General features: G+C 37.0%; 1 protein-coding gene across 1 annotated transcript; it reads right to left on the reverse strand.

The window, feature by feature from the left end:
* Positions 1-24: 24 nt before the first annotated feature.
* On the reverse strand, positions 25-26,525 carry LOC120624101 (zinc transporter 1). The gene is made up of 8 exons (XM_039890453.1): positions 26,311-26,525; positions 10,681-10,888; positions 7,926-8,178; positions 6,344-6,454; positions 5,446-5,568; positions 3,610-3,785; positions 2,821-2,920; positions 25-2,414 (listed from the first exon to the last, which is right to left on the reverse strand). Exons 2-8 carry the CDS (start codon positions 10,867-10,869, stop codon positions 2,287-2,289), a joined length of 1,080 nt encoding a protein of 359 aa, XP_039746387.1. The 5' UTR covers positions 10,870-10,888; positions 26,311-26,525; the 3' UTR covers positions 25-2,286.
* Positions 26,526-27,556: the final 1,031 nt, after the last annotated feature.

Genomic DNA, 27,556 nt, shown 5'->3' on the forward strand with positions numbered 1-27,556 from the left:
CGTAAAATAAACACTATATCATTGTTAAAATACTTTATTTATATTACATTAATTAATAGTCAACAAAACTTTGTACACTGCTTATCATATAATTTGTCAACAATGTTACAGTTATTAGTTAGGCACTGAATAATGTTACCGTCGCTTTATATTTGTCACATAATACTGTCTAGGAACATCACAATTAATTAGACGAATTATAATGTATTTTCCTCAAAACTAAACTTAATAGTTAATAGTAATAATAAAAAAATAAAAAATCATAACATACTTATTAATATTTCAAAGTACCCGGAAGGTAACCTATCGGGAATTTCAGCGGGTATATTTATTATATTACATGTTACAGATTATAATATATTATATTAACATTCTGTTTTCATTTTGTTTTCATTTTATATTTATAAATATCTAATATTGGTAGATGGTTTGACTTAAAGTTATTTAACTAACCTAACCAAAAAAAAATTGTTGAGACAAAATTGAGGTTTTTATTGATTGTTTCCTGCATATATAATATTACTGTTTAAGTCCGTATTGTCGCATCTATTTTACTAATTAGCGGAGCCTTAATTAAAATCTATATCTATCTATTTAAAATGATAAATCTGAAGAGTTTGATATTTTTTTGTTTGCTTAAACGCATTTTTCCCTGTAACTAAGAGTGGAATTCGAAATTACTTTTCCGGGACCAACCGGCTTTCAGTACCTAGGTGTCAGTTGTGAAAGCTGTCTCCATTTCAGCATTTTTGGATACAATAATTTTAGTTTCCGCACTGCAGTCTCACCTTTGTTCACTCTCATTTAAGGAATGGTCTAAGAGAATCCTTGGCCAACGAGTCAGTTAGGTTAGGTTAGATACGTATTATTAATAAGTAGCTACATATAAAAAAAAAAACTCGTAACACTTAAGGAGTTTGTATCTGGGCAAAATTTTTTCGCATTATACTATTTTGGTTCACAAAAATACTTTTTACCGAATTAAAAACAGCATTTCCCTCAAAAACTAAAGTGAAACTCGATACCTACGCAACTTAAAAAACATTAATCAACTTTCACTATTTCTATTTTAAAATAAAACTAATAAGCTGCCGGTCTAGTTTTCGAATGTTCTTTGGTTGTACTGATTTTGTTTTTGTATTAGAATTACAACTTGAAATAACTTATTCTTACTTATAACTAGCTAACCTAGATATCTATTTAAAATATGATCAAAATAAAATACGTTTGAGCTTTTAAAATTTACTATGTTATAAAACGCCGTGTAACACGGGAGATTTTGCTTTTTCAAACAGACTTTCAGACTTCTCCTACCTTTGCTCTACCTACGTATCTTACTCGTCATTTTCCATGTCTTTCCGTTTCTGGTTTCCGAAAAATAGAGCAAAATACGTAGGTAGAGGAAGAGTGAACTAGCTAGCTAGCTAGCTAGCTAGTTCACTAGCTCCTTTTGCAGGAGGTCAACTCTGAAACTGTGTTTTAAAATGTCAAAAATTCGCTCTTTTCGTTAGCACGGCAGTATAGCTTAAAGTACAGTTAGAAAAATATTTTTATCATAGTTATCATAGCTTTCTTCTATTAAATATGTTTTGTCTTAAAAATACTCTCACAATCATATTAATATACGCAATTGTCCAAAAATGAGCACATATACCCTGTATCCATTTTTTTGTAAAATTAAAGGTCAATAATAAAAAACTTGGTATTGTATGGCCATCAGTGGCCTTACTATTAGATTTGTACAATACTTATCAAAGTTCGATTTCGACGATCGATAATCTGTACCGTCATTTTAAAAAAGAACTATCTTTAAAAAAATGAGTAATCAAGTGATCTTGGCAAAATAAAACAGCGTAACGCCGGCTTGTTGGCGTGCCTCGGACTGAGGCTCTGCTAGGGAGAGTTATATATATTATGTAGTACTGTAGAATATAATGATAAGCCCGCACTGTCAAAACTGGCCGCGCGGTTTGTCGTTCCTTGCGCGGTTTGTTTCTGTGCCATTTTAAACCTAATGCTCACCTAACACACGTCAATATTATTGACAATATACTGGATCTTGTCAATAATATTGACTATTAATTGTAGGTGGCCTAGACCTTAGAGTACGCTATCTTGCGGTTTAATTTTATACAGAATCATATACCTACTTAAATCTAACAAAATGTTATTGTGCCAGTTTGGGAACGTTAATTAAAATAAGAATATGTATTCTTAACATGCATAACATCCCAAACATGTTTCGAACGTTCAAGATGGCATTCAAACAAAGCTGTTAAAACTTCATCAAATACGAGTAATGGAAGGTTTTCGAGGTGCCTGGCAACAGCGCGGCGCCGTGCATTCCTTAGCGCAAGGGCAGGAGCAGGCGACGTTTGCGAAATCTACTAGCATTTTCTTTTCCTCTTCTGTGCCTGTTAAAATAAGAGTTATAGGTATTAAATAACCGGTGAATTGAAATTTTATTTCATCATGATACATAGTCTATCAATATTCAATGTGGCTGGGTACAGGGCACAGACCTCTCTTACCTTTATGACGCGGTAATTTTTAACTCTACCATTAAGTAATTTTCTAGAAAGAAAATCTAATACCTTCCGTATTCTGTATTTTATCTGGTTTTAGCGTTCAGTTGGTGTGGTGTGCTTGATCAGGTGATTTGATTTCAGTCAAGGGCTTCACTTGTAGTGGAATAAAAACGTTTACGCTATACTTTTAAAGACGCTGCACTTACTGCGATGTATTTGTTCCAACGATAATTATTTTAGGATTCTACGTGAGAATTGGATACAGTAAACGAAAGTAAGTAATTGAACTTACCAGTGATTGTAGCCAGCGTAAATTCGGGCTGAAGTGTTACCAGCCCAATTCCATAGCGCTTGAAAATGTCGCAAACTAGTCCAGAACTTCTCATATAAGCCTAAAATTAGATAGGTATTTTTCACGCACAAGAAGGTATTTATATAATTACACTTGCATAACATTACTGGTTTTAGATTTATAGACATACACAACAAACACAACCTCAGAAAGGTTTTCAAGTGATTAAGTGTTCCGGTACGATGTTGTTTAGCAACCGATTAAGGGTACCGGGTATGTGTGTTTTAACATATACCCTTTTTTTTGTTATCGGGAGGGAAATCTTCAATGATACCCGACCTCAGGGAAGATTTTTACCCAATAAAACCCCCTCGGTGGCCATCCTCGGCACGTATTTGGGAGGCTCCGGGATCTCCTAAGAACGCACTGGTGCCTCCCTCGTACAGCGCATGTAAAGCTCGTCCCGGGAGTAGCATGTACCACTAACTGAATAACCCGCTACCATCCAGACTGTATCATCACTTACAAAGTTACTACCACGTGAGATTACTAAACTTATAGCATAATAATAGCATATAAGCATATAATATTGTGCTTTGATAGTGAATACCGTATTCAAACCTTAAACCTTGGGATTTGTGTTATGGTCATCTCCGGATGGCCTAGGCCAAGCGGGGGTACGCTCCTCGAGGCTCAAACTACGTACTCTATTATTTTCTTTAAGCCTAGGGACTACAACCTCTAGGCTAGGATAACATTAGGATTTATAGCAATGTATGTGTTAGTTACCTCATGTGAGTCGTAGGAGACGTGAGCAGTGGCAACCAGCCGGTCCCGATGCAGTTGCCAGACGTGTAACTCGTGTATGGCAAGAACTCCGGGAACTTTGAGCGCAGCAGCACGCAAATCGCAGGCGCCTAAACCTTCAGGCACTGTTTGCAATAGAACCAATCCCGCGGAGCGCACTGTAAAGAAAGTCGATTAGAAATATCGATATAATTACTTTGTTTTTCGCGGGTAGGTGTTAAAATAAAAACACATGTTTGTTAGCACTCTTGATTTTTAATTTGATTTTAATATTTAGATATAGTTTACAGTTAATTAATATGTTGAAAGTTGTTCTACCTACCAGCTACTCTTTCCTAACCTAACCTCACCTATAAAACTACAATGGAATCAATCCAACAAATAAATCTGTAATAATTAATAGGACTAATAAGGATTATTCCTATCTGCTCCCCCTTCTCTATCCCTTCTGGTGGACAGATTGGAATAAAAAGTTTATACATGGGACTCGAAATTATTAGTTTTCAGCTTTAAAACCACCACATGTATATATAAGAACATTGATTCAATATGTTAATAATTTGTAAGCTCAATTTATAAGAGGGTATTGTGTCAGAAACCTGTTGATTGCACTGGCTGAAGGGCCGAATGGCTCCGTTGCTTGATGAATACGTTTTAACACCAACTACTTTTTTTAAGGAGGAAATCAGCTTTTGTACTATCAGTTTTCGCCGCCACTTGCGGCTCATGTGGCACTCTACGATAAATTTTAAAGCAATGCCCTCCGCATATCACTGTCCCGTGTGTGAAAAGGTAATTAAGTTCTATGATTTTTTATATCAATTTTGAGACACATACATGCAGACTCGGGATAATGAAATAAATTAAATTATATTAAACGTATCTAATATTAAATTTCAAGATATTTATTATTTATTATTTATATCGTGTAACCCGTTAGATAGGTTCCTAAGTATACATTTCGCGTTAATTTGATAACTAACGGCAATTTAAGATGTAGGTTAAAAGGTACGACCTTTGGAAACTATTCTGGTTGTGATGTTATTAGTAGATAGTAATGTAGGTATCTACTTATAATTGCTAATTCCTCGTGGATCGGATGTTCAGCATATAAGATAGCATGTACATACACCTCATACCCGATAACAATTTTTATGTCCTACTGTTGGGAATTGGTGTGGGGTCTCTAATAGGAGAGGGTTCTAGAATATAGGCCATCCAAGTTGCTCCAATGACGATTGGCGGGGTTATAATTTTGTTATGAAACCGTTTTTTTTCTGGAATAAAAAGTAGCCTATATTACTCTCCGTCCCTCCAACTAACTCTAAGCCAAAAAACAAGTTAATTGAAAACTAAGTTAGGGCGTGAAGGATATATACTAGATATGCCCTTCGGCATCGCCCGCATAAATTTCGGGACGCAGCGTACTGCTACATAGTCTACACCTATAGTATACATGATATTTTTGACAAATATTTTTTATCTTTCATAAAAAAATATAATTTTTTTTTTAATAAAAAGTATCCTATGTTACTTCTGATACCTCCAAGAATACGTGTACAAAGTTTCATGATAATCGGTTGAGTAGTTTTTGCGTGAAAGCGTAACAAACGAACTTACAATCACATTTATAATATTTTATATTATAGGTACAAACAAATATATAATTGCAAACAATGGCTGGCACATTACGGGGCTGGACTACGTCAATTTCCAACTTTCAGGCTTCCTGCGATTTTTTAACAGAATACGCAGAAAGCCATACTTAACATTTTTTATCTTAACCGGTTATCAGTGCTGAGGCCAAATTAAACTTACTGAATGGGTAATTGAAGATCACAAGAATGATGGCAGCAGAGGCGGATAGCGCCGGGTCAGCGATCCTTGCTGCTACAGGCTCCCATTCCAGTGTCAACCCCGCTCCCATCACAAATAGACTACCTTCAGATGTAAACAAACAAAAAATTGTCGATAAATACAGTAGTCTCCAATTTTTTGACCGCTCTGAACTACGTGAAGCTTACTTTAGAGCGGCCAAAAACGTGTACGTGATTCTTATCTAGAAATTATTTCAATAAATCTTCAGATATGTAAAAAAAACATCGGCACGGTTCTTCTTCTCATTTTTATCAGGCGTAAACTCATTTTACTCTTATACTACCTGTATTATCTACCACACAATTAATAAATTTTTTTTTACTCCTTTCCTTATACTTTTTCATGCTTTATTTGTATTCGGAAGGGTTTATCGTCTAGTTTTATAAATATTTTCGGATATAGACGTCGTACCACAAATGCAAATGCAAATCTTTGCAATAAGTGCGATCAAAACTTTTACACAAAAAGCTTTCAAAGCTGTATCCACTTTTTGTGTTCATGTGACTAAGTTTATTAACAGCTAAGTCTGGCGATACTAAACGGCTTTATCCGCCCAGAGCCTGGGATTATAAATGAATGAACATTTTCATGATTTTTTTTTAATTCATTGTAATTAGTCTGCCGCCATAAAGATAAAAGACGATTCTGATTTATAATTTTTTTTCGAAATTGAGATATAATGTTTCTGCCTATTTAATAAAAAAGTTCTAAGTCTAGTGAGAACAAAGGACTATCCAGCTAAGTTAGATATGAGCTCCCTAGCCAAGGTCGCTTTTGGAACCATTTGAATAACGAAGTTTTGAGTTTAAATTAACTTTAAAAAGAACCAAAACCTTACTTGCAATGTCGGTGGGTGCATGAGCAAGCACGGGCTCCGCTGAGCCAGTCTTCAATACCACTTCCCCTCCTTCTGTCATACTCAATCGCCGGCTGTAGCTCAGTTCCCGACCTAAGAATGAAAATAATTTGAAATATTGATAAGCAATGCAATGTACCTAAAACGTATATCAACCTAACAGCGTTGGAAACTTTCTCACTGCGGTCAAAAGGAAACCGCATAAGTACGACACATGACGCAATACCGATAGCAATATACATGTTTGATTTATGTGTTTATTACATATAAATCAAACATGTATATTGAAAACTGAAATTGTATACAATCACACACATATATATAAAAGCGTCCCGTTAATAATGGATCAAGCTTAAGTGAAGATACATCACCAATTAGTATATAAAACTTGATTAGCTTAAATTAAAAAAAAACATTAGAACGTCTGCCTACTTACTTCAATCATTAAAACAAGCATATACTATAATTTAAAAAATCTACGCCTACTTAACTAGAGTATTTTAAAGAAAAACACTGTTTAAACTCATTGTCAATCACTATCAGTTTACTTAAGAAAAACAATACAATAAAATAAATCATTGTATAAATTAAATAATTTTAATTTTTCTGGTCTGGTGGGAGGCTATGGCCGTGACTAGTTACCACCTAATGCTTAGGTTAATTCTAGTATAGAAAGAACATACAGAATTCATATTCAGCTATTATTTTATGCAGTGTATTTTGTCCAAAACAGTGAAAACGCCCCGCGCACGTCTCACTTTACAGCTGTGGAATTTTGCTATCTCACAAACTTTTTAACGTTTATAACATTAAAGGTCAAATAACTGCCAACTGCTAAATGGTATGAAGTGGCTAACCGTTTGTTCGAGAAAGCATTCTAAAGTGGAGTGGTTTTGATGCTACAATATTAGTCGTGTACACGGTTTCTGTGTGTTCTTAATTCTGTGCGTTCAAGTACGATATCAACTAGAAACCGATTAGTGGTGTGGGTTTAATCTAACTGTCATATTCCTAACAAGTTAGCCTGTCACCATCTTAGACTGCATCATCACTTACCAAGTTACCAGCTGGTGAGATTGAATTCAGTAACAAACTTGTTATCCCTATCCCTACTTCCCTACTAATATTATAAATACCAATGTAACTTTGTTTGTTACGCTTTAACGCCAAAAACTACTTAACCGATTCTCATGACACTTTGTACACATATTCTTGAAAGTGTTGGAAGTAATATAGGATACTTTTTATGCTCGGTTCCTTTGGGAGAGGGGATGAAAGTGTTTGACGATTTTACACCATAACTCCAACAAATTATAACCGATTAAATATTTTTTTTGTACTATAGAGGTTTTAATATGCGTTTAATGTTGCCCAAACTTTGTGTAGATCTGATGAATGTGGTTGGAGAAAAAGGACAGAACTCATCAGCGGACAGCAGCAAACCCCTCATTTAAGTCTTAGTGATACTGAATACTTTAAAAACAAGATCAAACGCAGACAAAGTCGCGGGCAACATCTAGTAGTGTTATAAAATCCTAAATAATTTTAAAGTAAGTTGTCTTACCAGCAAGCAACATGTAGTTGATAGCATGTAACATTAGCCCAATTACAGCACTGCCCACTATCACTCTCGGGTACTTAGGCGGTTGCACGTGGGAGGAGTGTACGCCTAGTTGCAAGGCATTCACGACGAGGGCCAGAGTGAATGAAGCGAACAGCACGTGAATGGACAGCCGCCCAACAACTTCGATGCGAGCCCATCCAAATGTGTTCCGCAGTCGACCTTCCCGCCCGGCTCCCTCGTCAGCTCTTTCGTACTATGCATGTAAAAAGGGTCGAGTTAAAATAAATAAATAAATAAATATACTACGACAATGCACACATCGCCATCTAGCCCCAAAGTAAGCGTAGCTTGTGTTATGGGAACTAAGATGACTGTTGAATATTTTTTATAATAATACACCCAGACACTGAAAAACATTAATGTTCATCACACAAACATTTTCTAGTTGCGGGAATCGAACCCACGGCTTTGGACTCAGAAATCAGGGTGGCTGCCCACTGCGCCACTCGGCCGTCAAATTATCGTTATCTTCATAAGTCATTTGTTTTGTTGTCATGAATATTTTTTTATTCTACTAATCTATGCTATTCCTGGCAGCAACCAACATATTCTGATAGAAGCAGATAGCGGCGGCCTTACCGAAAGGATAAAGAAAAAAACTACCTGTGAAGATGAGCTATTTATTCAACTTGAATTAAAAATAAAATTCAAAATTTCAAAATCCATTTATTTTAAATAGGCCCAGTTGACAAGCAATTTAGTGACTCTACCACCGGTTCGGAAGGCAGATTCCACCGAGAAGATCCGGCAAGAAACTCAAATTCAAATTCAAAATTCATTTATTTCAAGTAGGCCTAATTAATAAGCACTTATGAAATGTCAAGTCTGTTTGTAGTGACTCTACCACCGGTTCGGAAGGCAGATTCCACTGAGAAGAGCCGGCAAGAAACTCAGCAGATTGCTCTTTATCAACATAATTTTCAGTCAGCATTAAAGTCCTACTGTTAGGCATAAGCTTCTGTCATACTACAGAGGGATGTAGAGCTAAGAATACTACCATAGTCACCGCTCTCATTCGATTTGCGGGCTTTGATAAATATTTAGCTTGTCATAAGCTAAAAGAACTCTTTGTACTACCTTTATACTAGTGATAAAGGACTAAGACACCGGCAGGTATCTTTGCATAGTAACATATTACTGTAACACTAGTTACTAGTACGCATTTGGATAATAATAGTGGGAAAAGTATAGTACGAAAGCCAGTTAATATTGATGACGATCATTGTATAGGTACTAACTAGATCTAGATTTTTAAGATCGTGCCACGTATATAAATCTAGACATTATATTATATTAGATTTATGTTATTTTTAGCAATTAACTAAGTAAGCTATGAATTTATAAATGGTCCTTATAAACGGTTAACCGATTTCACGCGATAAGATGAAGTACTGGGTAAATGCAAATTAGATATCGTAAAATATAGGAAATCAAAACACCTTGTTAGGACCTTACTTTTACATAGTATTTCTCACGTTGGCACGCAAAGGTTGGAGGAGCGATGCATTTTAAGGGCTCCGATGGTTACCACGAAATAGAAAACTAACCGTTTAACGCTTAAATTAATGTGTCAAAAACTTAATGGGAGCTGCGAAAACAAGGGGCACGAGACCGTGGATTGCAGAAATTCTTACAAAAGAATTATGTCTGGTAGTGTCTTGGTTGAGATTGCGATAGTGTTTATTATTATCACATAATTTTTTTCCTGCAGATAATTGCTTTCTATATAGGGTGTAAAATGTATATATTAACTGTACAGGAGCTATTTTGATACGCTATGCTATATAGCGGGTGATCGTGCTCGGGGCCCGAGGTCAAAACATTCATTTTTGGAAGTTGTATATATAGGCATTCTTAGTGAACACTTCGCTAGCGCGATGCAGGATTTTTGTAGCGCCATCTAGTTATGTAATGTGGAGACCGCTACATAATTCGATAAGTCAAATTAAAGAGACCAAAAATTCGACAGAGTTTTGGGTCAGTTTACCTAATTATTGGTATACAATACTTGTTCCTATATGTTCAATTACATTTACATTCGGTGAATACATATAAGTACATTCGGGATACAATATCCTAAATAATTAAATATGATGATGAAATCAGCTTAATTACTGTTAATTCAATCATGATTGTGACATCCAGATGTGACATTACGAATTCTGAATGATGCAAACTAAAACGCGATCTCAATGTTTTGCGGCCGCTGTCCCTCTATTTTTATTAGCGAAGTTTTAATCAATCTAATCTTAAATCATCAGATGGCAGATTTAATTTAGTAGTGTTATCTTTATTTACAGGGATGAGTTAGGAAAGGATCACTTCAATCTGTCATCAAAAATTTTCGGTTCGATTTATTATTAACATGTTCACAAACAAAAAAATATTTTATTTTGTAATATTAGTATAGATTTCAGATTTCTGGCGTAGAGTTCCTAAGAAACGTGTGCGAGTACTTAAGTACATTACCCTCATATTATTTAATCATCATTATTATCCACCCCTTACTGGCCTACCGTTCAAGGGTCTGTCTCAGAATGAGAATTCAAATATGAATGAGAGTTAATAGGTCGTAGTCCACCACGTTGGCCAAGTGCGGATTGGTACACGCTCTTTGAAAACTCAGGCATGCAGGTTTCTCGATGTCTCCTCAAGATCTTTTCTTTTACGTTAGAGCCGGTGATATTTTAATTACCTTATAACTTAGTAATGTGGTAATTAAGCCAACGAGCCTGCACAGGGAATGGCACGTGTCCACGAGTAGAGTCGGCGAGTGCGTCACATGTGCTGCGAATAGACGGCCGCTGAAACCTGCAATTGCGATTAGCAGGGCTAGCAGGGACCGTGGCGGTGGGAGCCATTGCAGCCACTCTTTCATCGCCATGTTTCTTCGCTTTTTGGACCTGCGCAAAAGTAAATGTATACGTTAATGAATGATGTTGACAGGTTTGATAGGAACATTTACAGGTTCATTTTGGAATGTCCGTGGCGCTGTGCTCATTTATATCAGTAGGATCCCTACGACCTCTACGATCGGTATGTGAAGGTACAGTCGGTTTAAATCCTCGGAGTGCTAGAAGGTCTAAAGGTATGGTGGGAGTATTAGTATTCAGCTAAGACTAAGGCAACGAAAAAGTCATACAGCTAAGCAATGTAGTGTTCTGCAGGTAAGATGATGCGTAGACACCGATAAAAAAACTACCTAGATACATACTATAGGAAAATTACTTTATTTTCCCTGTAAAATTTCTTTTAACTCTAATTATTATTTCAGGTATTCTCACTCTACAAACTTTCGTGGCTGGAAGTTAAAATGTAGTACAAATGAGTTACAATGCAGCTCAAAAAAAAAAACCTTTTTAGGAACATGTAAATGAATACCTTTCATGTAAACCCCACTTGACCCAGTAATTTCTCAAGAACTGAAATCATTGATTTTAGGATTTTTCTGTTTACTCGTACCTGTACCAAAAGATGAAGATTGTAGATCACAAAGTACCTTTTATGATTTATTGTAACCTGTGAGTGGAATTATTTGAAAAAATGTTCTTTAAAAAGCATGTTTCCAGTTCTATTAGCTCTAATCTTGAAAACAATATACAACCGAGGTCAATGATTCTCAGAGTCATGGAACATAGAATTTTCTCCTGTTTTGAATTCGGTTTTAAAGGTTAAAATATATAAGGTAGCCTGATGGATTAACTAACATACAGACAGACAAAGCTTATAAGTTCGTAACCAAAAAGTAGTGTAATTATTTATGTTCCCAGTTCTATTAGCTCTGTCATTTTCGGTGCTATCTTTATACAATGTTTCCAGTTATAGACCTGTTATTATAGAGATAAAAGTAGTGCTATATTTTACCCAATGTTACCAGTTCTAGACCTGTCATTTAAGAGATCAAAGTACTTTTACTCAAAGTTTCGCATTCTAGACCTGTCATTGAGAGGTTTGTACACTTATTTGGACGTTAAAACTAAAGATTAAACTATACCTTTGTAGTGATACCGACACACAAAGGCTACGTATGTTCCATGAATGAAGTATTAGTCATAACTTCATGCGACGATAGAGGTCACAATACTATTCAACTGACCCCAGCAAGGATAAACGGGAAGTACGTGGGGAACATGTACGAGTTAATAGAGTGATATTTGCACGTCATATGTTTTGAATACAGTAAGTGCCCATAGTAGGTATAGGATTTCTACGCTTGCAAACGTTAAGTCACACAAGCCCTTTTTCCCTAATCTACAGTGCCTTCCCTCCTGGGGGTTTGATAAAAAAAACGAATGGATTGTAATTGTCAATTTATACTATCTTACTTCAAAATTCTATTGTCTTTGTAACATTATAATACGCAAGAATGCCGTGACTGAATGTTTTTAAATAGGGGGTAGCTAACTTTTTTTTTATAGCTTTGAATTTATCACTGTGGATTTTTGGTGGCTGATTGTTAATTGTTACACAACATAACTCTGCATGCCTCGTCGGCAGATGTCCATGTATAATATTATTTCTTTTCTAGTAGTAATCTGAACGTTTTTCTGATTTTTTTGATTTATTTATGTAAACAGTTGTCTGTTGAAGTTAATAAGTGTGTGAGCAAACTCTCTATTCTCTCACTCTTATAGACTGATGGGACGGCAGCTCCAGAAAAAGATTGTGTTCAGGACTTTAGATTTACAATATTGGTAACCTACATGCCAGCCCCATAGAAATACAAATAAATCTAAAACTCCAACTATCTGAGAAAATGTCTAAGAAATCCATACGCTTTCACTGCCGAAATGTCTGAAGGTTCACTAAAAAATAGAGTAATAATACCATTATTTATAAAATGTAAATTTAGTTCGTACGGAAGTTTTTTTTTCAAACTGTGATACCGAAAACACGCCATAAATAGCAAGCTTTGTTTATGTTATCTTGCGGTTATAACCCCTGAAGACATATTGTAGGTAGGTGTCTACCTGGTTATTGTTTTACAGTTAACTAGTTGATGAAAGTTTGAGATTCATCGTATCTATTGTTTGGGGGTGTAAGGGGGAGGCTAGTACCAGTCAGCCTCCCAAAATGCCAACCTCACCTGCACGTGGTGCACCCTGCCGTCTAACCGACGAGGCTCTGGCGACCGACAAGTGGCGGTATAACTACTTCAAATTGGCTAGACTGAATAAATGGCACAGACCGGTGTCGGGCAGCAGCGACGCCGGTGCGATCAGTCTAGCCCTGCGATGACCAACCCGCCTGCCCAGCGTGGTCATTACCGGGCAAATCTTTGTATGAATGGAGAAAAGAAAGCCACAGCCCCTAGTCCCCGGCAGCCCCGCTATTCCTGGCTCTGGCAGCGGTTATGGTAACGGCGGGGCAAGGGGTGTCAAGAATCTCCGGAAGAGATTCCGCTGCCAAACCCGACGACTGGACCTGGCAACGTATAACGCACGCACGTTGAGGACCGATGAGAAGTTAGTCGAGCTGGAAGAAGCAGTGAGCAAGTTGCGCTGGAGTATCATGGGTTTATCTGAAATCCGTAGAGAGGGGGAGGATACGATAATCCTAAAATCCGGCAACTTGTTCTACTACCGGGAGGGCGAACAACAGTCCCAAGGTGGTGTCGGATTCATCGTCCACAAATCCCTTGTCAACAACATTGTTCGAGTCGAAAGCGTGTCGAGCAGGGTAGCGTACCTTGTACTCAGAATAACCAAACGGTATTCCCTGAAGGTTATACAGGTCTACGCACCCACAACTGCGCACTCCGACGAGGAAGTAGAGGCATTGTATGAGGATATTTCGAAAGCCATACATGCCTCGAAAACCTACTATAGTGTTGTGATGGGGGATTTCAACGCGAGGCTGGGCAAGCGAAGCGGTGCAGAGCTGAGAGTGGGGCAATTTGGATATGGGCAACGGAACGAACGGGGCCAAATGCTGGCCGACTTTATGGAGAAGGAGGGCCTCTTTATGATGAACTCCTTTTTCGAAAAGCGGCCGCACAGGAAATGGACCTGGCTGAGCCCCGATGGTTCGACGAGAAATGAGATCGACTTTATCATGTCGACCAAACGGCATATATTCAATGATGTCTCTGTGATCAACAGGGTGAAAACCGGGAGCGATCACCGTATGGTAAGAGGCACATTGAATATAAATGTAAAGCTGGAAAGGGTCAGACTGGTAAAGTCTACGCTCCGGCCTACTCGTGCTCATATCCAAAACCCCGAGAGCTTTCAACTGGAGCTGCAAAACCGGTTTGATTGCCTGGACTGCGATTCTGTGGACGATCTTAACAACAGGCTTGTGGAAACTGTCCATACGGTTGGGTCCAAGTTCTTTAAGACCCACCGTAAACATAGAACCAAAAAGTTCTCAGCCCATACACTCGGGCTTATGGAGAAGAGACAAGAAATGAGACTACAGTCTTCAAAAGATGCGTCTGAATATCGGCGTATTAATAGACAGATCTCGAAGTTGCAGACGAAAGACTTGCGACACTTTAACACTGAGAAAATTAAAGTCGCCATTGAGCGCAACAAAGGCTCGAAAGTGTTCGCAAGAGATCTGTCTATCGGACAGAGCCTGTTGACTCGCCTGAAGACTGACAATGGTAGTCTCATATCTTCTAAACCAGAGATCCTGAGTGAGGTTGAGAAATTCTATGGACAGTTATACACCTCAACACAAAAGCCTGTTGAAAGTTTGGCTAAAGACCCTAGAGCCAAATTGACCCGACACTTCACTGAAGATATCCCGGACGTCAGCCTTTACGAGATTAGTATGGCTCTCAAACAACTTAAGAACAACAAGGCACCGGGTGATGACGGAATCACAGCAGAACTCCTGAAAGCGGGTGGAAAACCGATACTTAAAGTCCTTCAGCGGTTGTTCAATTCCGTCATTCATCAAGGCACAACGCCAGAGGCATGGCACAGGAGCGTGGTTGTTCTGTTCTTCAAAAAAGGTGATAATACCTTGCTGAAGAACTACAGACCTATCTCGCTGTTGAGCCATGTCTACAAGTTGTTCTCAAGAGTCATTACGAATCGTCTCGCGAATAGGTTCGACGACTTCCAGCCTCCTGAACAAGCCGGTTTCCGAAAGGGCTTCAGTACCATAGACCACATACATACGCTGCGGCAGGTTATACAGAAGACTCAAGAGTATAACCGGCCACTTTGCTTAGCGTTTGTGGACTATGAGAAAGCCTTTGATTCGGTGGAAACCTGGGCTGTGTTAAGGTCACTGCAGAGATGCCGAATTGACTACCGGTACATCGAAGTTTTGAAGTGTTTGTACAAAAACGCCACTATGTCAGTCCGTATACAGGACCAGACTACGAAACCGATCCAACTGCAGCGAGGAGTGCGACAGGGAGATGTTATCTCCCCGAAGCTGTTTACCGCTGCGTTGGAGGACGTTTTTAAGCTTCTGGATTGGAACGGGCTTGGCATCAACATTAACGGCGAGTACATCACTCAACTTCGGTTTGCCGACGATGTAGTCATAATGGCAGAGACTCTGGAAGACCTTAATGCGATGCTCAATGACCTCAGCAGAGTTTCTCAACAGGTGGGCCTTCGTATGAACATGAGCAAGACGAAAATTATGTCTAACGCTCATGTTGCGCTCCACCCAATAATTGTAGGGAACTCTGCACTCGAAATTGTAGACGAGTATATATACCTAGGACACACGATCCAGTTAGGTAGGTCCAATTTCGAGAAAGAGGTAAACCGCCGAATCCAACTCGGATGGGCAGCGTTCGGGAAACTTCGTGACATCTTCTCGTCCAAAATCCCCCAGTGCCTGAAGACTAAAGTCTTCGAACAGTGCGTGTTGCCAGTGATGACTTACGGATCAGAGACATGGTCGCTAACTATGGGCCTCATAAGAAGGCTCAGAGTCACTCAGCGGGCGATGGAGAGAGCTATGTTAGGAGTATCTCTACGTGATCAAATCAGAAATGAGGAGATCCGTAGAAGAACTAGAGTTACCGACATAGCTCAGCGAGTTGCGAAGCTGAAGTGGCAATGGGCGGGGCACATAGCTCGGAGAACCGATGGACGTTGGGGTCTTAAGGTGCTGGAATGGCGACCCCGCACCGGTAAACGCAGCGTAGGTCGGCCCCAAACGAGGTGGACAGATGACATCAGGCGAGTAGCTGGGAGCCGTTGGAGGCAAGCGGCCCAGGACCGTGCATTGTGGAACTCCCTACAAAAGACCTATGTCCAGCAGTGGACGTCAATTGGTTGAGATGATGATGATGATGATGATTGTTTCAACTGTTTGTCTTTTTGTAGATATCTGTAATTAATATGCGACGACAACGACGACAATGATTAGACGACGACCTTCGTAGCGCAGTGGTAAGCGCTGTGGTCTAATAAGTGGAGGTCCCGGGTTCGATCCCGGCTGGTGCAATTTGGGAATCTATCACTTCTAAATGTTCTCTGGTCAGGTCTGGTGGTTTACGCCGTGGCTAGTTACCACCAAGTCGTGCCACCGAGCGATTTAGCGTTTCGGAACTAGCTGTTTCCAGTGACTTCGTCCGAATTGTTTTGGGATTTTTGAAATTCCTGCGGGAACCGTTTGTTTTCCCGGTATAAATAAATGTAGTAGTAGTACAGTATGGATACTGTAATATACCCATCACCTTAGCATCCCCTAACCTTGTATATTCAAAATTATATTTAAATATATCAGAAGTGCCCAATTTTATTAGGTTATGGGACCCTTATTGATAATACTTTTTTGGCGGAACCGTAACTTGCTAATTTGATACTAAAAGTTTGTATTTATCTTGTAGTCTGAATATATTCATGTAATTGAGACCCAAAGAAAGAATTCAGAAAATGAAAAATAATTAAAATATTTCAAAATCTTGATTGGTTATCGTGGCGCAGTGCGAGCGCGGACCCCTGGGGTTCCGTGGAAGGATAACATCCCTTCCAGCAGGGTTACGCGGACTACTATGAACAAATCTATTCCATTGACACTTTTATATTATATTGACTGGCATTACATGTAAACAATGTGTCATGTGACTACCATGTACAAATTTTATACTATTTTGTATATTGCCATAATTTTTATTTATTTAATCGATAAAAACAAAAAAGTTTTATAAGTTCAATTTAAAAGGTGTAAAACATAAACTCTTAAGAGTTTTACCGCTAAACCTTAAATCATTGGTCGTGTCTACATGCCGAATTCTAAAATTATATTTACGCTAAACTAAACTAAATGATCATTAACTAATGACAAGTGGCGATAAATAATAAGTATTTACAAATATATACAGCTTAATGTGGGTAGGTTATTAACTCTTACTTATATTTAAGTATGTATCGTATGTTATAGTATATATTAGTTTATTATTTTTTATATATTTTTCGTATTTTATGCGTGTAATCTGGATAAGTAAAAGTGTGTATCTGTTCTTAAGTACCGAGTATATAATAATAATACACCCCACCAATCGGTTTCCCTTGGTTTTCCTAATCCTAAAGTTGCCTGGAAGAGATCGCTACCAAGCGATAAGGCCGCCCTTTGTATAATACTTTTTAAGTTTCTTTTTGTTGTGTCCATTGTTTTTTTCTCTATTTTGGTGTACAAATAAAGGGTATAAATAAATAAATAAAATAAAATAGGTTAAAAATTATGAAAGTAATACATTCGTAACTATAAAACTGGAGCTACTCACTCTTATGAGGGTTCAAACGTAACTTCGCTTGTCAGAAAAAGCACACAATAAACGTAGCTGGGAATTCCGTGACGTGGGAAGTTTTTTTTGTAAAGATTTTTTTATCCTGCTAAATATATAGCTGTTAGATGAATACATAATTTTGTCCTCATTATGATTCATTTCATTAATGTTTCATACTCGTTGTGTGCTTATCAGAGAAACAAATACAATTATTGTAACCTAGGTACTTACTACATTAAGAGATCGATTAATTTAGTTCAGAAACGAAAGTTGAATAGATCTCATAGCGGTTTGTCTCTAATAAAGGTGAAACATGCAGGTACGTACCTAGTGTAGGCAAGCTCAGACAATAATGAAGACTGGTAGTATTGACGCATTCAATTGGTGTAGCGGTAAAAATAAATATATCTCTTGAATAATTGATCTATTGGTAAGCATGATGACTGCGGATCACGAATCACGAGATCCTGAGTTCGGTTTCCGGGTAGGACCAAAAGTGTCTTAACTTATTGTATTATTTTTTGCCACAACATATTTGGCCTTATTGGTTTAGTAGTTCACGAGCAGTATCACGAGATCCTGGGTTCGTTTTCCGGGCCGGGCACTAGTGGAGTTGCTGTCAAGAAATTCTTAGTATTTACTACCCCGGGGTTTAGAAAATAGGCTTTTATCATCTACCCCCTAGGAGAGCTGTGGGCTTATTATCGCTTAAAGCATTATTATTTTAATCTAATATTTCTTCTAATCTAATTCTTCTATTCTAATTTTAAATTTAATTCTGTCTCATTTAATTGTTCTTCTATCCTTATTTGGGACATATGACCGGTGATAGCCCAGTGGGTATGGCTTCGGCTTTCCTTTCGGAGGACCGAGTTTGATCCCCGGCACGCACTTTAAGTATCACTTGTTTTAACGGTGATGGAAACCGGCATATTCTCAAGATCGTGTAAAGTCTACCTTGGCAAGAGTGTACATACATCAAATGATAAAAAAAATGACATGGAAAAAATGTGAGGTAGTCACTGGGGATTCAGTTATATTCAGAATTCAAAAGCGTATTTTTTACAAATTGATTTATTTGAATCGGTAGTCTCAGTAATTTATGTTTAAAACCCATAGTTTGGTAAGGCATACGGTGTTATGATACAAAGATAATAAAGAGAAATTCATAACATCTAACTAGTTTATTTCTTAGGTACTCAGTGAGAAAAAAGTTTCTTTTATAATTCGTTTTATAGGTTGAATTTAATATTTTTAGTTTCAAATAGTTTTTGGGTGAAAAAATTAACGTTCTACATCAAATAATCAGATTTCAGGTCTGTAGCTCATTCTGGCAGACCGACAGACAGAAGATTGTCCGTTTTGTTTGTTTAGTATGGAACCCTACAAACTTTATGACGACGTATATATAAACAGTTGTATATAATACATTATACATTTGTCACAGTTTGTTCTTAGCTGAATGCATTTTAAATCATAATCATAGCGATCATTTTCGATACTGGATTTTATGGTAGCTTAACTCTATCTCTTACAAATTGTTTGAAAAGATAAATATGAACAATAAATCTCTTAAATCCAATAATTGCACTTAATTGGTATTTTATAAGATTAAAACGTGTTGTAATAAAAACGTAATAAATTTAAGAAGGTAGGAAGTATTTTTTTGTACAGAAGAAAAAATCCCACTAACGGGGATATAATTGAAGGCTAAACTCTTGTAGAAAAGTAATGTATGTATGCTGTGCCTAAAAATAAAATAGATGATGAAAAATAAAATTTCAAAATAAATAAAAATTCTGGAAGATTCAATAAAAAGTAGGCTATACTTGGCACTTTTGAAATGACAGGTATGTCTGTTTGTAGTGACTCTACCACCACCGGTTTGGAAGGCAGATTCTACCGAGAAGAAAGCGGGCGAGAAACTTTGCGGTTGCTCTTTTCCAACATTATTTTATAATTTAACAATCATTGTTCTATCTTGTGTGATATGAGAGTGGAGCGGCTAGCTACAAGGCAACCTTGTCATTAAAAAAATCATCAATAGTATAGTAACCTGGATGTATTCAATGTGTTCAAAACACATATAATAAATACATCATAAAATATTACGCTTACCATTTAAGCTCAATGCAAGGCAGGTCAATAAGTGCTTATTATTAGGTGTGGTCCACAAAATTATGCTGGAAGAGCAACTGCTTTGTTTCTCGCCATTTTCTTCTTTGTAGAATGCCTTGTGAACCGGTCGTAGAGACTCTAAAGATTTGACGTGTACTTGAAATAAATTAATTTTGAACATTAGACATTTGAATTCAGTGCAGCATTTTATTAGTTGCACAATTAATAATAAGAATTACATATTTGAAAATTACAGAATTCAGAACATATATAATATATCAATATATATATATATATATATATATATATATATATATATATCAATTCTGTGTTGAAATATAAAATTCCTCGTCCATGAACGGCGCACAGTTAACAAAAGTAAGTATCAACGCGGTTCGAGGAAGTTGGCATTCAGTCGTAATATATAATGGGCGACACATAATAACACAATTCAATGTCCTATTCAAAGAGCATACAAACACTACGTTAATCCCATTCATGTTATGAGCACACTAATGAATGATTCTATGAGTTTGATAAAGAGAATTGATATTATATGACTTTTATACCACCCTACTACATGTTGTTAATAGAATATAAATTACTATCTAATAATTAGAGGTATGTACTTTGTTTGCTGTTAACATATCTTGGATATCCTATTGTTTGTGCCTTGTTCACAAAGTTCTTTTTTTACTTTTCTCTCTAACTTTGGGATTAAGAACTTAATAATTTTGTTTTCTTTTTTTGGTTAATAGGTTTTCTTCCAATATTCGTGATATTTTATAGGAAATTGGCTGTGATATACCGACAAATTGACTGACATACAGCTATTTGTAATAGCTTATTTTTGTTTGATCTCATCAATTTTGTCTTATTATAATTTAATAAAAAAAAAACGAAAAGTCATTATCACTTTTTCAAAACCAATCCCCAACAATTCATTGTGCTGAGATCCATAGTTATAAAACACTCACATTTGACAATCTCATATTAAACGTAGCTTGCATAGTCTGTACGAGTTCCTTGCTTCAAAGTTTAAAATAGATTATTGCCAAAATGCTACAAAGTATTACAGACACGTGTTTGGCTTGCTTCAATAAGTTTATTTTAGAAAACTATTTCATTGAATCCTAAGTAATTCGGTAAAGACATTTTTTGGTATTTCGAACATCACATACCTGCTTTTTTTATAATAATTATAAAAATTATAATAATAAGCTTTATTTAACGGCGCGTATTGTGAGTAGGTTCCTCATTCTAGATCCCTGACCCCCGGTTGCTTGGGTACTCAAAAGCTCTTTGGTTTTTTTTTTATGAATTTCTAACAGTGTTTTTTATTTTTCTTTTATAATTTCACTGTTGAAAATTTAAAAAAAAAGTAAATATATAAATAAATGATAGAATAATATTAAGCTTTATTTAAATCCATACAAATGATTACAGATCATTACTACTAATAATATTGAGATTCTATAAAATAATTATGACTAGAGATTTTTTGAGATGAAAATTGTTACACTGATCCCCTTCGGGTAAAAACCTCATCCATGGCATTCCACTGGTCTTCGGAGATGGCTAAGCACAGCTACGAATAGAGATCAGTGGAAGCCGCTATCGCTACTATTTCATTTACCCCGCCAGATGGTCGGCCTTTCGCTCTAGTACCTTCTGGTCCGGACCATGTAACTGATCATACTGTCCATCTATCATCGTTGTATGCCTTTTTTTATAGTAATAATTAACGGATAGACCGAGTAGATGGCCCCGGATGGTAATGGGAAAACCATCGCCTTTAAACAGAGCCATTCATTTCACAGGGCATTCAAGGTGCCACCTACAAAGTGCCACCCTTTACATAAACTTGACGCATAGGTGTTAAGCCTCATGAGCCTGTAATTACATCGGCAACAACGCCCTTCATCGCCGGAAGACATCAATGCTGCGGAACAAAGCAATGCTGAGTTATACTCAGGCCGCGATTTCCCGAGAGTCGCAGGTTGAAATCCTGTCAGTTCCGAAAATTTTGCGTTTTTTTTTTATATTAATAGCGGGCAAACGAGCAAGTGGGTCACCTGATGATAAGTGATAACCGCCGCCCATAAACGTCTGCAGCACCAGAGGAGGCACCGCTGCGTTGCCGGCTTTTAAGGAATTTGTTTATCCGCCCCTTGAATAACCCTAGATTGTATTTTTGAGGAAACACATATGATGGGAGATTGTTCCATTTTAAATTTATTAAAAAAGAAAAGCAAAGCTGCTTAGCGACAGAAACTAAAATAGCGGTAGTAATTCCCAGGACGAGTTTCCACAAAAATCTCCACTACTATTGTTTAAATATAATGTTATATAGAGCATCATATGACTGAAAACTTTTTTTTAAGTTGACAAGTGCTTTATTGTAATCACACTGGTAAAATATGATCTAGCCTGAATTAAAGAAACCCATTTATAAAAAGGTGGTTGGGGATAACGGAAGTGTGACAAGACAAGAGGAAAAGCAATTACATAGTACGTATTGATGGGATAAAAGAAGTCAGCGAGACATATGCTTGGAAATCAAAAAATCGCTACTACGCCGACTTTACTAGCACGCAGGTCGCCGGCGTAGGCGATAAGAATGAATTTTCTCCTGACTCTTTGGTTTAGTTATTTCAACAATTATTTTGAAGTTATTTTTAGTAAGTTAGTTATTCTAATATAAATGTATAAGTACTACATGTAATAAGGTTCATACCTAGTCAATCCCGACACTTAATTTTACAATATTTATAGACAAATAATGTACTTTGTTATGTATACATACAATGGGTTATTTCTGTATTTAAAACATGTTTTTTATGCTGCCTATTTTGACACGCACTTAACCATTTTTTTATAGCATAGATAATAATCTGTAGATAAAATACTTACAGGTATCTATTGATTAAAAACAGTAGGCAATCCAATGTAATAAAAGTAATCGTATGTCTAAATATGATTGATGTTATCATGTCCAACATATTAGCAGCGCTTACGAGGATGGTCTGAGCCAACAAACTATTCCGATGTGTTTTTACATTTAGGAAATAATTAAAGTAATTTTCTTAACAAGTACCTACTAAACTTGCTAAGTACAGAGCTCCCAAAATGTTTATAATTTGTTCTTTTATTTAAAGTATTTTATTAAATTTGTAGTGGTCACGTATCCAGAAGAGACAACGACTCCATTGAACGTCTGGTTGTCCAAGGAAGAATCGAGGGCACCAGATCACGTGGAAGATCGCCCATGAGATGGGCTGACCAAATAAAGGCTGCAGTGGCTGTCCCCTTACATGAGTGTGCTAGAAAGGCAGCTGCCAGAGAGGAGTGGCGACGAATAGTTAAGCGTGCCACAATCCTTAAATGACGACCACGACCGCTCTGACAAGAGCGAACCGACTGAGAAGAAGATTAAATTTGACTTATTTTTAATTACAATTTCATTCACAAGTTAAACCTTGACTGCAATCTCACCTGCACAAGCAGGAGACAAAGATTATATCCCCTGAAAGGGGTTATGATGCAGTTTTTGATGCTAGCGGTCATCCCCACCAGACCAGACAAGAGAAAATTTGGAAATTATGAATTCCCAAATTTCCTCCGCCTGGGATCGAACCAGGGACCTCCATTTACAACACCACAGCGTCGGAGGTCGTCGGAAGGACGACATTTTACCTCTTCAGATATTAAGGTACGGGGTGCCTCTAATAATATGTAAATACCTAGTCTTGGAAATAAGTAAAATTTGCTGTACTATTGCAAAACAAATTGTTGATGGCATGACGTTTATACCTACTTCCTGCAGGTAAAAATATCATATCAGTTTGTTGTTGACTTTTATTAATCGAAGGTTTTACAGGGGAGCAGGCCAATGTCAACAGAGAACACCATTTTGACTTTCAGTGCCCTATAATAATACATTTAATGAGATTTAAATGAAAGTTAAAATAGATGTTTCACATAAAATTAGCTACTTAACTTTTCTCAAAAACTATTAAGTTTTTTTTAATTAGGTACTAAAAATCATTATTTTTTGAATAATTAAAATGTAGCAAGGCAAATCTCCCATAGTACCACATTGCTCCACTGCGGGTTAGCGTCAGTCTTTTAACATAAATATTCTAACTAATTACTGTTTGCGAGGCACATAACACATTAATAACGTTTGTGTACCTAAAGGTCTTTAACACGTTCAAAGTGAGAGTTACGATCTCGCGTAAACAGACTTTGCTTATTTACCGGTAAACTAGTAAAAGAAAGTGTTATTGTAAGTAGAAGATAGGTACCTATATAAGTGAAAATAAACCCCAGTTGCCGGTTACGGTCCGTTGCACTGCTGTCAGACGACACTCGTCGCTATCCACAGTTCGCTGGCAATTACGGATAGTTAGGAGATACTTACCTTCTGTATGATGTTAATCCCTATTTACTACACACAGACAGACTTGTCGTTTCAGAAGTGCTTATATTAGGCCTTCTTGAAATAAATGAATTTTGAATTTTTGTTAGTAATCCCATTAATTTTTAACAATCACTTTATATTGGTTTTCTAGTGTTTAGACTATCGCTTGCCTGGTGGTAAGAAGGTACGCGATGAAGCAGCCTAAGGTGATGCCCATCACTTCTGTCGACCTCCTTGGCGTAGCGGTGAACGTTGTGGTTTTAAGTCGGAGGGCCCGGGATCTATCTCTGGTAGAGGCAATTTGAGTTTAATTTCTCTGGTCAGGTCTGGTGTACTCTACCGGCTCAGCGACTAGGTGCTCCGGTACGATGTCGCGTAGAAACTGATTAGGTGGGTTGGGTTTTATACAACGTGTAAATGAAAACCGAAATATTACTTCACAGGCTTCATAGGTAGGTACATTATGTACTGTCGCTAATAGCTTTTGAGTAAATCATTGCATAGTTTTTACTGAAATAAATCAGATACAGCCCTAACATCGCATGCAAAATTAAAATCAACGACTAAGTAGTATTACGCGCGTACGTATTATGCACGTGACGGTCTTTTGTCTCCAATAGGGTTGTCATAAGGAAAAACAATGTTTTGAATTCATTTGTATGGAAAAATAAATATGCTTCTTTTGATTTAATATTTTTACAGGGAATTTTATTTTAAATATACTTATGCACCCTTCAACAGTATTTTGTAATTCGGTTACACGTTTTATAACTGCCATACTCCTAACAGGTTAGCCTGTTGCCATCTTAGAATGTAATACTTACCAGCAGGTGGGAATGCAGTCGAGGGCTAACTTGTTGTGGAATAAGAAAAATCACTTTTGTCATGAACAAACTCATATTTTAGGTGGCGCAGGAGGGAACACGGGTGATGCGATGAGTAATTAATCGTGATAAAGCCTATTTACGTCACGAGAACACTGTTTGGGAACCTCACTACTTAGTAAATTTGTTAACTTAAACTTTCCAAAAAAACGTATTTTTGACAACGTTGTTTATTTAATTACATACCATAACCATATCAATTTAAACGTGAAAATTAGCATTACATAAATTATTAATTATCGTCGTTGTTAATGTTTTAAAATTTTGGAAATTATGATTTTTAAACTCGCTAATAGGTTTGATTTGCTGGCAGATTTGTTCCACTACCAAGCGATTAAGTTTGCCGATATCCAATATATCCGATATCAAGATAGTATTAGATAGTTTTTTAAGGTGACATAGGTATCACACATTCCAACTAGGGGATATCATTCCTTGATTGCATTTGCACCTAACGGTAAGTGGAGACTACTCGTTAAGTGAGAATGTTGTCAAGGGTTAAGTACCCTTGTCATAGAAAAAAACTAACAGAAGCACACTTTTTGTGTATCAAGAAAGAGATTGGGATAACTCTCGACGGCACCCGACGGAGGCATTATTCCAATCTCGCTTTATGTAACTTTATTGTTAAAATAGCTATAACTATATTTTTTATGAAATAACGTATCAATTATTGGCAAGCAAATTTTCATAGTGATTTTAGAAATTATAATTAAAAATTAAAAACCAAGACCTATAACGAAATTCGTTAAAGATTCTTATTGATGCGAAAAATGGATGAAATTTTGATAATTTTTAAAACTTAGTTATTGCTATCGCAGTATTCTTAAAATAATAACGATTGTGTTAAGAGTTCACGGACGATATGTAGGTATTGGTGCCAATTCTGTGATAGGCACATAAATCCTAAACTAATTAAATTAAATTGTAAATTATACAAACTTTCTTTATGAGCTTAAAACAACGCTATCATTTTCCATGAGAAAATTTTGGAAAATGACTGACCTGATAATTTAGTTAACACGAGAATGGTTAGGTGGGTGCTGGGCGCTTAAAAAAATACTCAGCATTGGTAACACGTGACAAGAGCAATGATCGGCCTATTTTTACCAATTTTACTGTCGATGTAGTACCGAAAAATAATTCACGTTTTCGGACAGGAATTCAATAATAGCTAACTGAATTAGAACTCACCCGGCGAACTGCGATGTTTTCGTTCTATTAAACGGCACAAGTTAAAGTAAAAACTATCGCTGTCACAACACTAAAGTTTACTAAACACTTGTCGGCGTGGTGCATAGCCGCTCTATAATACCTATTGTTTATATTTTGTAAACGTTTGGTAGCGTTTCAGCCGAACGACGGCTGGGAGTGGATGCGCCGACGTTTGTCACGGCACTGACGGCTGCGTGCGCGCACGCCGCGCCGCCTTATCGTCAAGCCTCTCGCACGATAAGCGTAATGTTGAACTACTAAGCACTCCGGTATATTGCTAGTGAATTGCCCTATCAAGCACTAGCTCTCTACAGTAACCCAACAGCCACTCTACAGGTCAAAGTCCTCCTTTTTGTTTGATGACAAGTTGCGATTGACTGTGGCCCACTTATCCCCCCTTAATCAGTAAATTTCAGTGTCAGGTTGTGAACTCATCGGCTTCTTACAGAAAGCAATTTGGCACTGTTCATCGCATTTATATTAATACACTGAAGTTGCTGTTTGGTTCTGCTTTTGTCAAAAACTGTTGTAAGTGAAAGGTTGCCGGCAGATAGCAACTGCCAGAGGAATTACTGAATAAGGGAGCAGATTGTAACTGACGATGTAGTTTAACATGGTCCGAACACTCGTTAATCAATTTAACAAATTCGCGTGATTGCTTTCCGCTTTTCCAGGGAAAGTGGTAACTCGGCAGAAGCCGCCCACCGCCTATTATACCAGACCTCTCTATTCGTTAACTGGTCTAACAGTTGCTAACTGAGGGCGCTCTGTCTTATCCGTACAAAATCTGCAAAGAGTTTATAATTGTTGCTGTCATATTATATGCGTAGTTTAAGAAGTCTTTGTAAATTTTTTGGAAAGGAAAAAGGAAAAGGAAAAAGGATGTTTTTGTGCAGCAGAGCTAAGAAATAACACTGCTATGGACAAAGTAATATAATATAATACTAATTACATCTTATGATAATATACAGAAATCCTAACTATCCTAATCATAAATTATTTTCATTATAAATGCGAAAGTATGTTTATTTTGTCTTTCACGCCCTAACTACGCAACCAATCGACTTTATTTTTGGCATAGAGTTAGTTGAAAGAACATTTTTACTTTTGTCAACCCCCAACGTTATTCAGGAACATTCGTACTTTTATTCCTTTTTTATATAAATAGCCGAGAAAAAAGCGGGCGAAACCGCGGGCACTTCTAGTTTATCCTAAAAATAGTTGA

The sequence above is a fragment of the Pararge aegeria genome, chromosome 5 (genome assembly GCF_905163445.1).
Source record: "Pararge aegeria chromosome 5, ilParAegt1.1, whole genome shotgun sequence".
NCBI classification, from domain to species: domain Eukaryota; kingdom Metazoa; phylum Arthropoda; class Insecta; order Lepidoptera; family Nymphalidae; genus Pararge; species Pararge aegeria.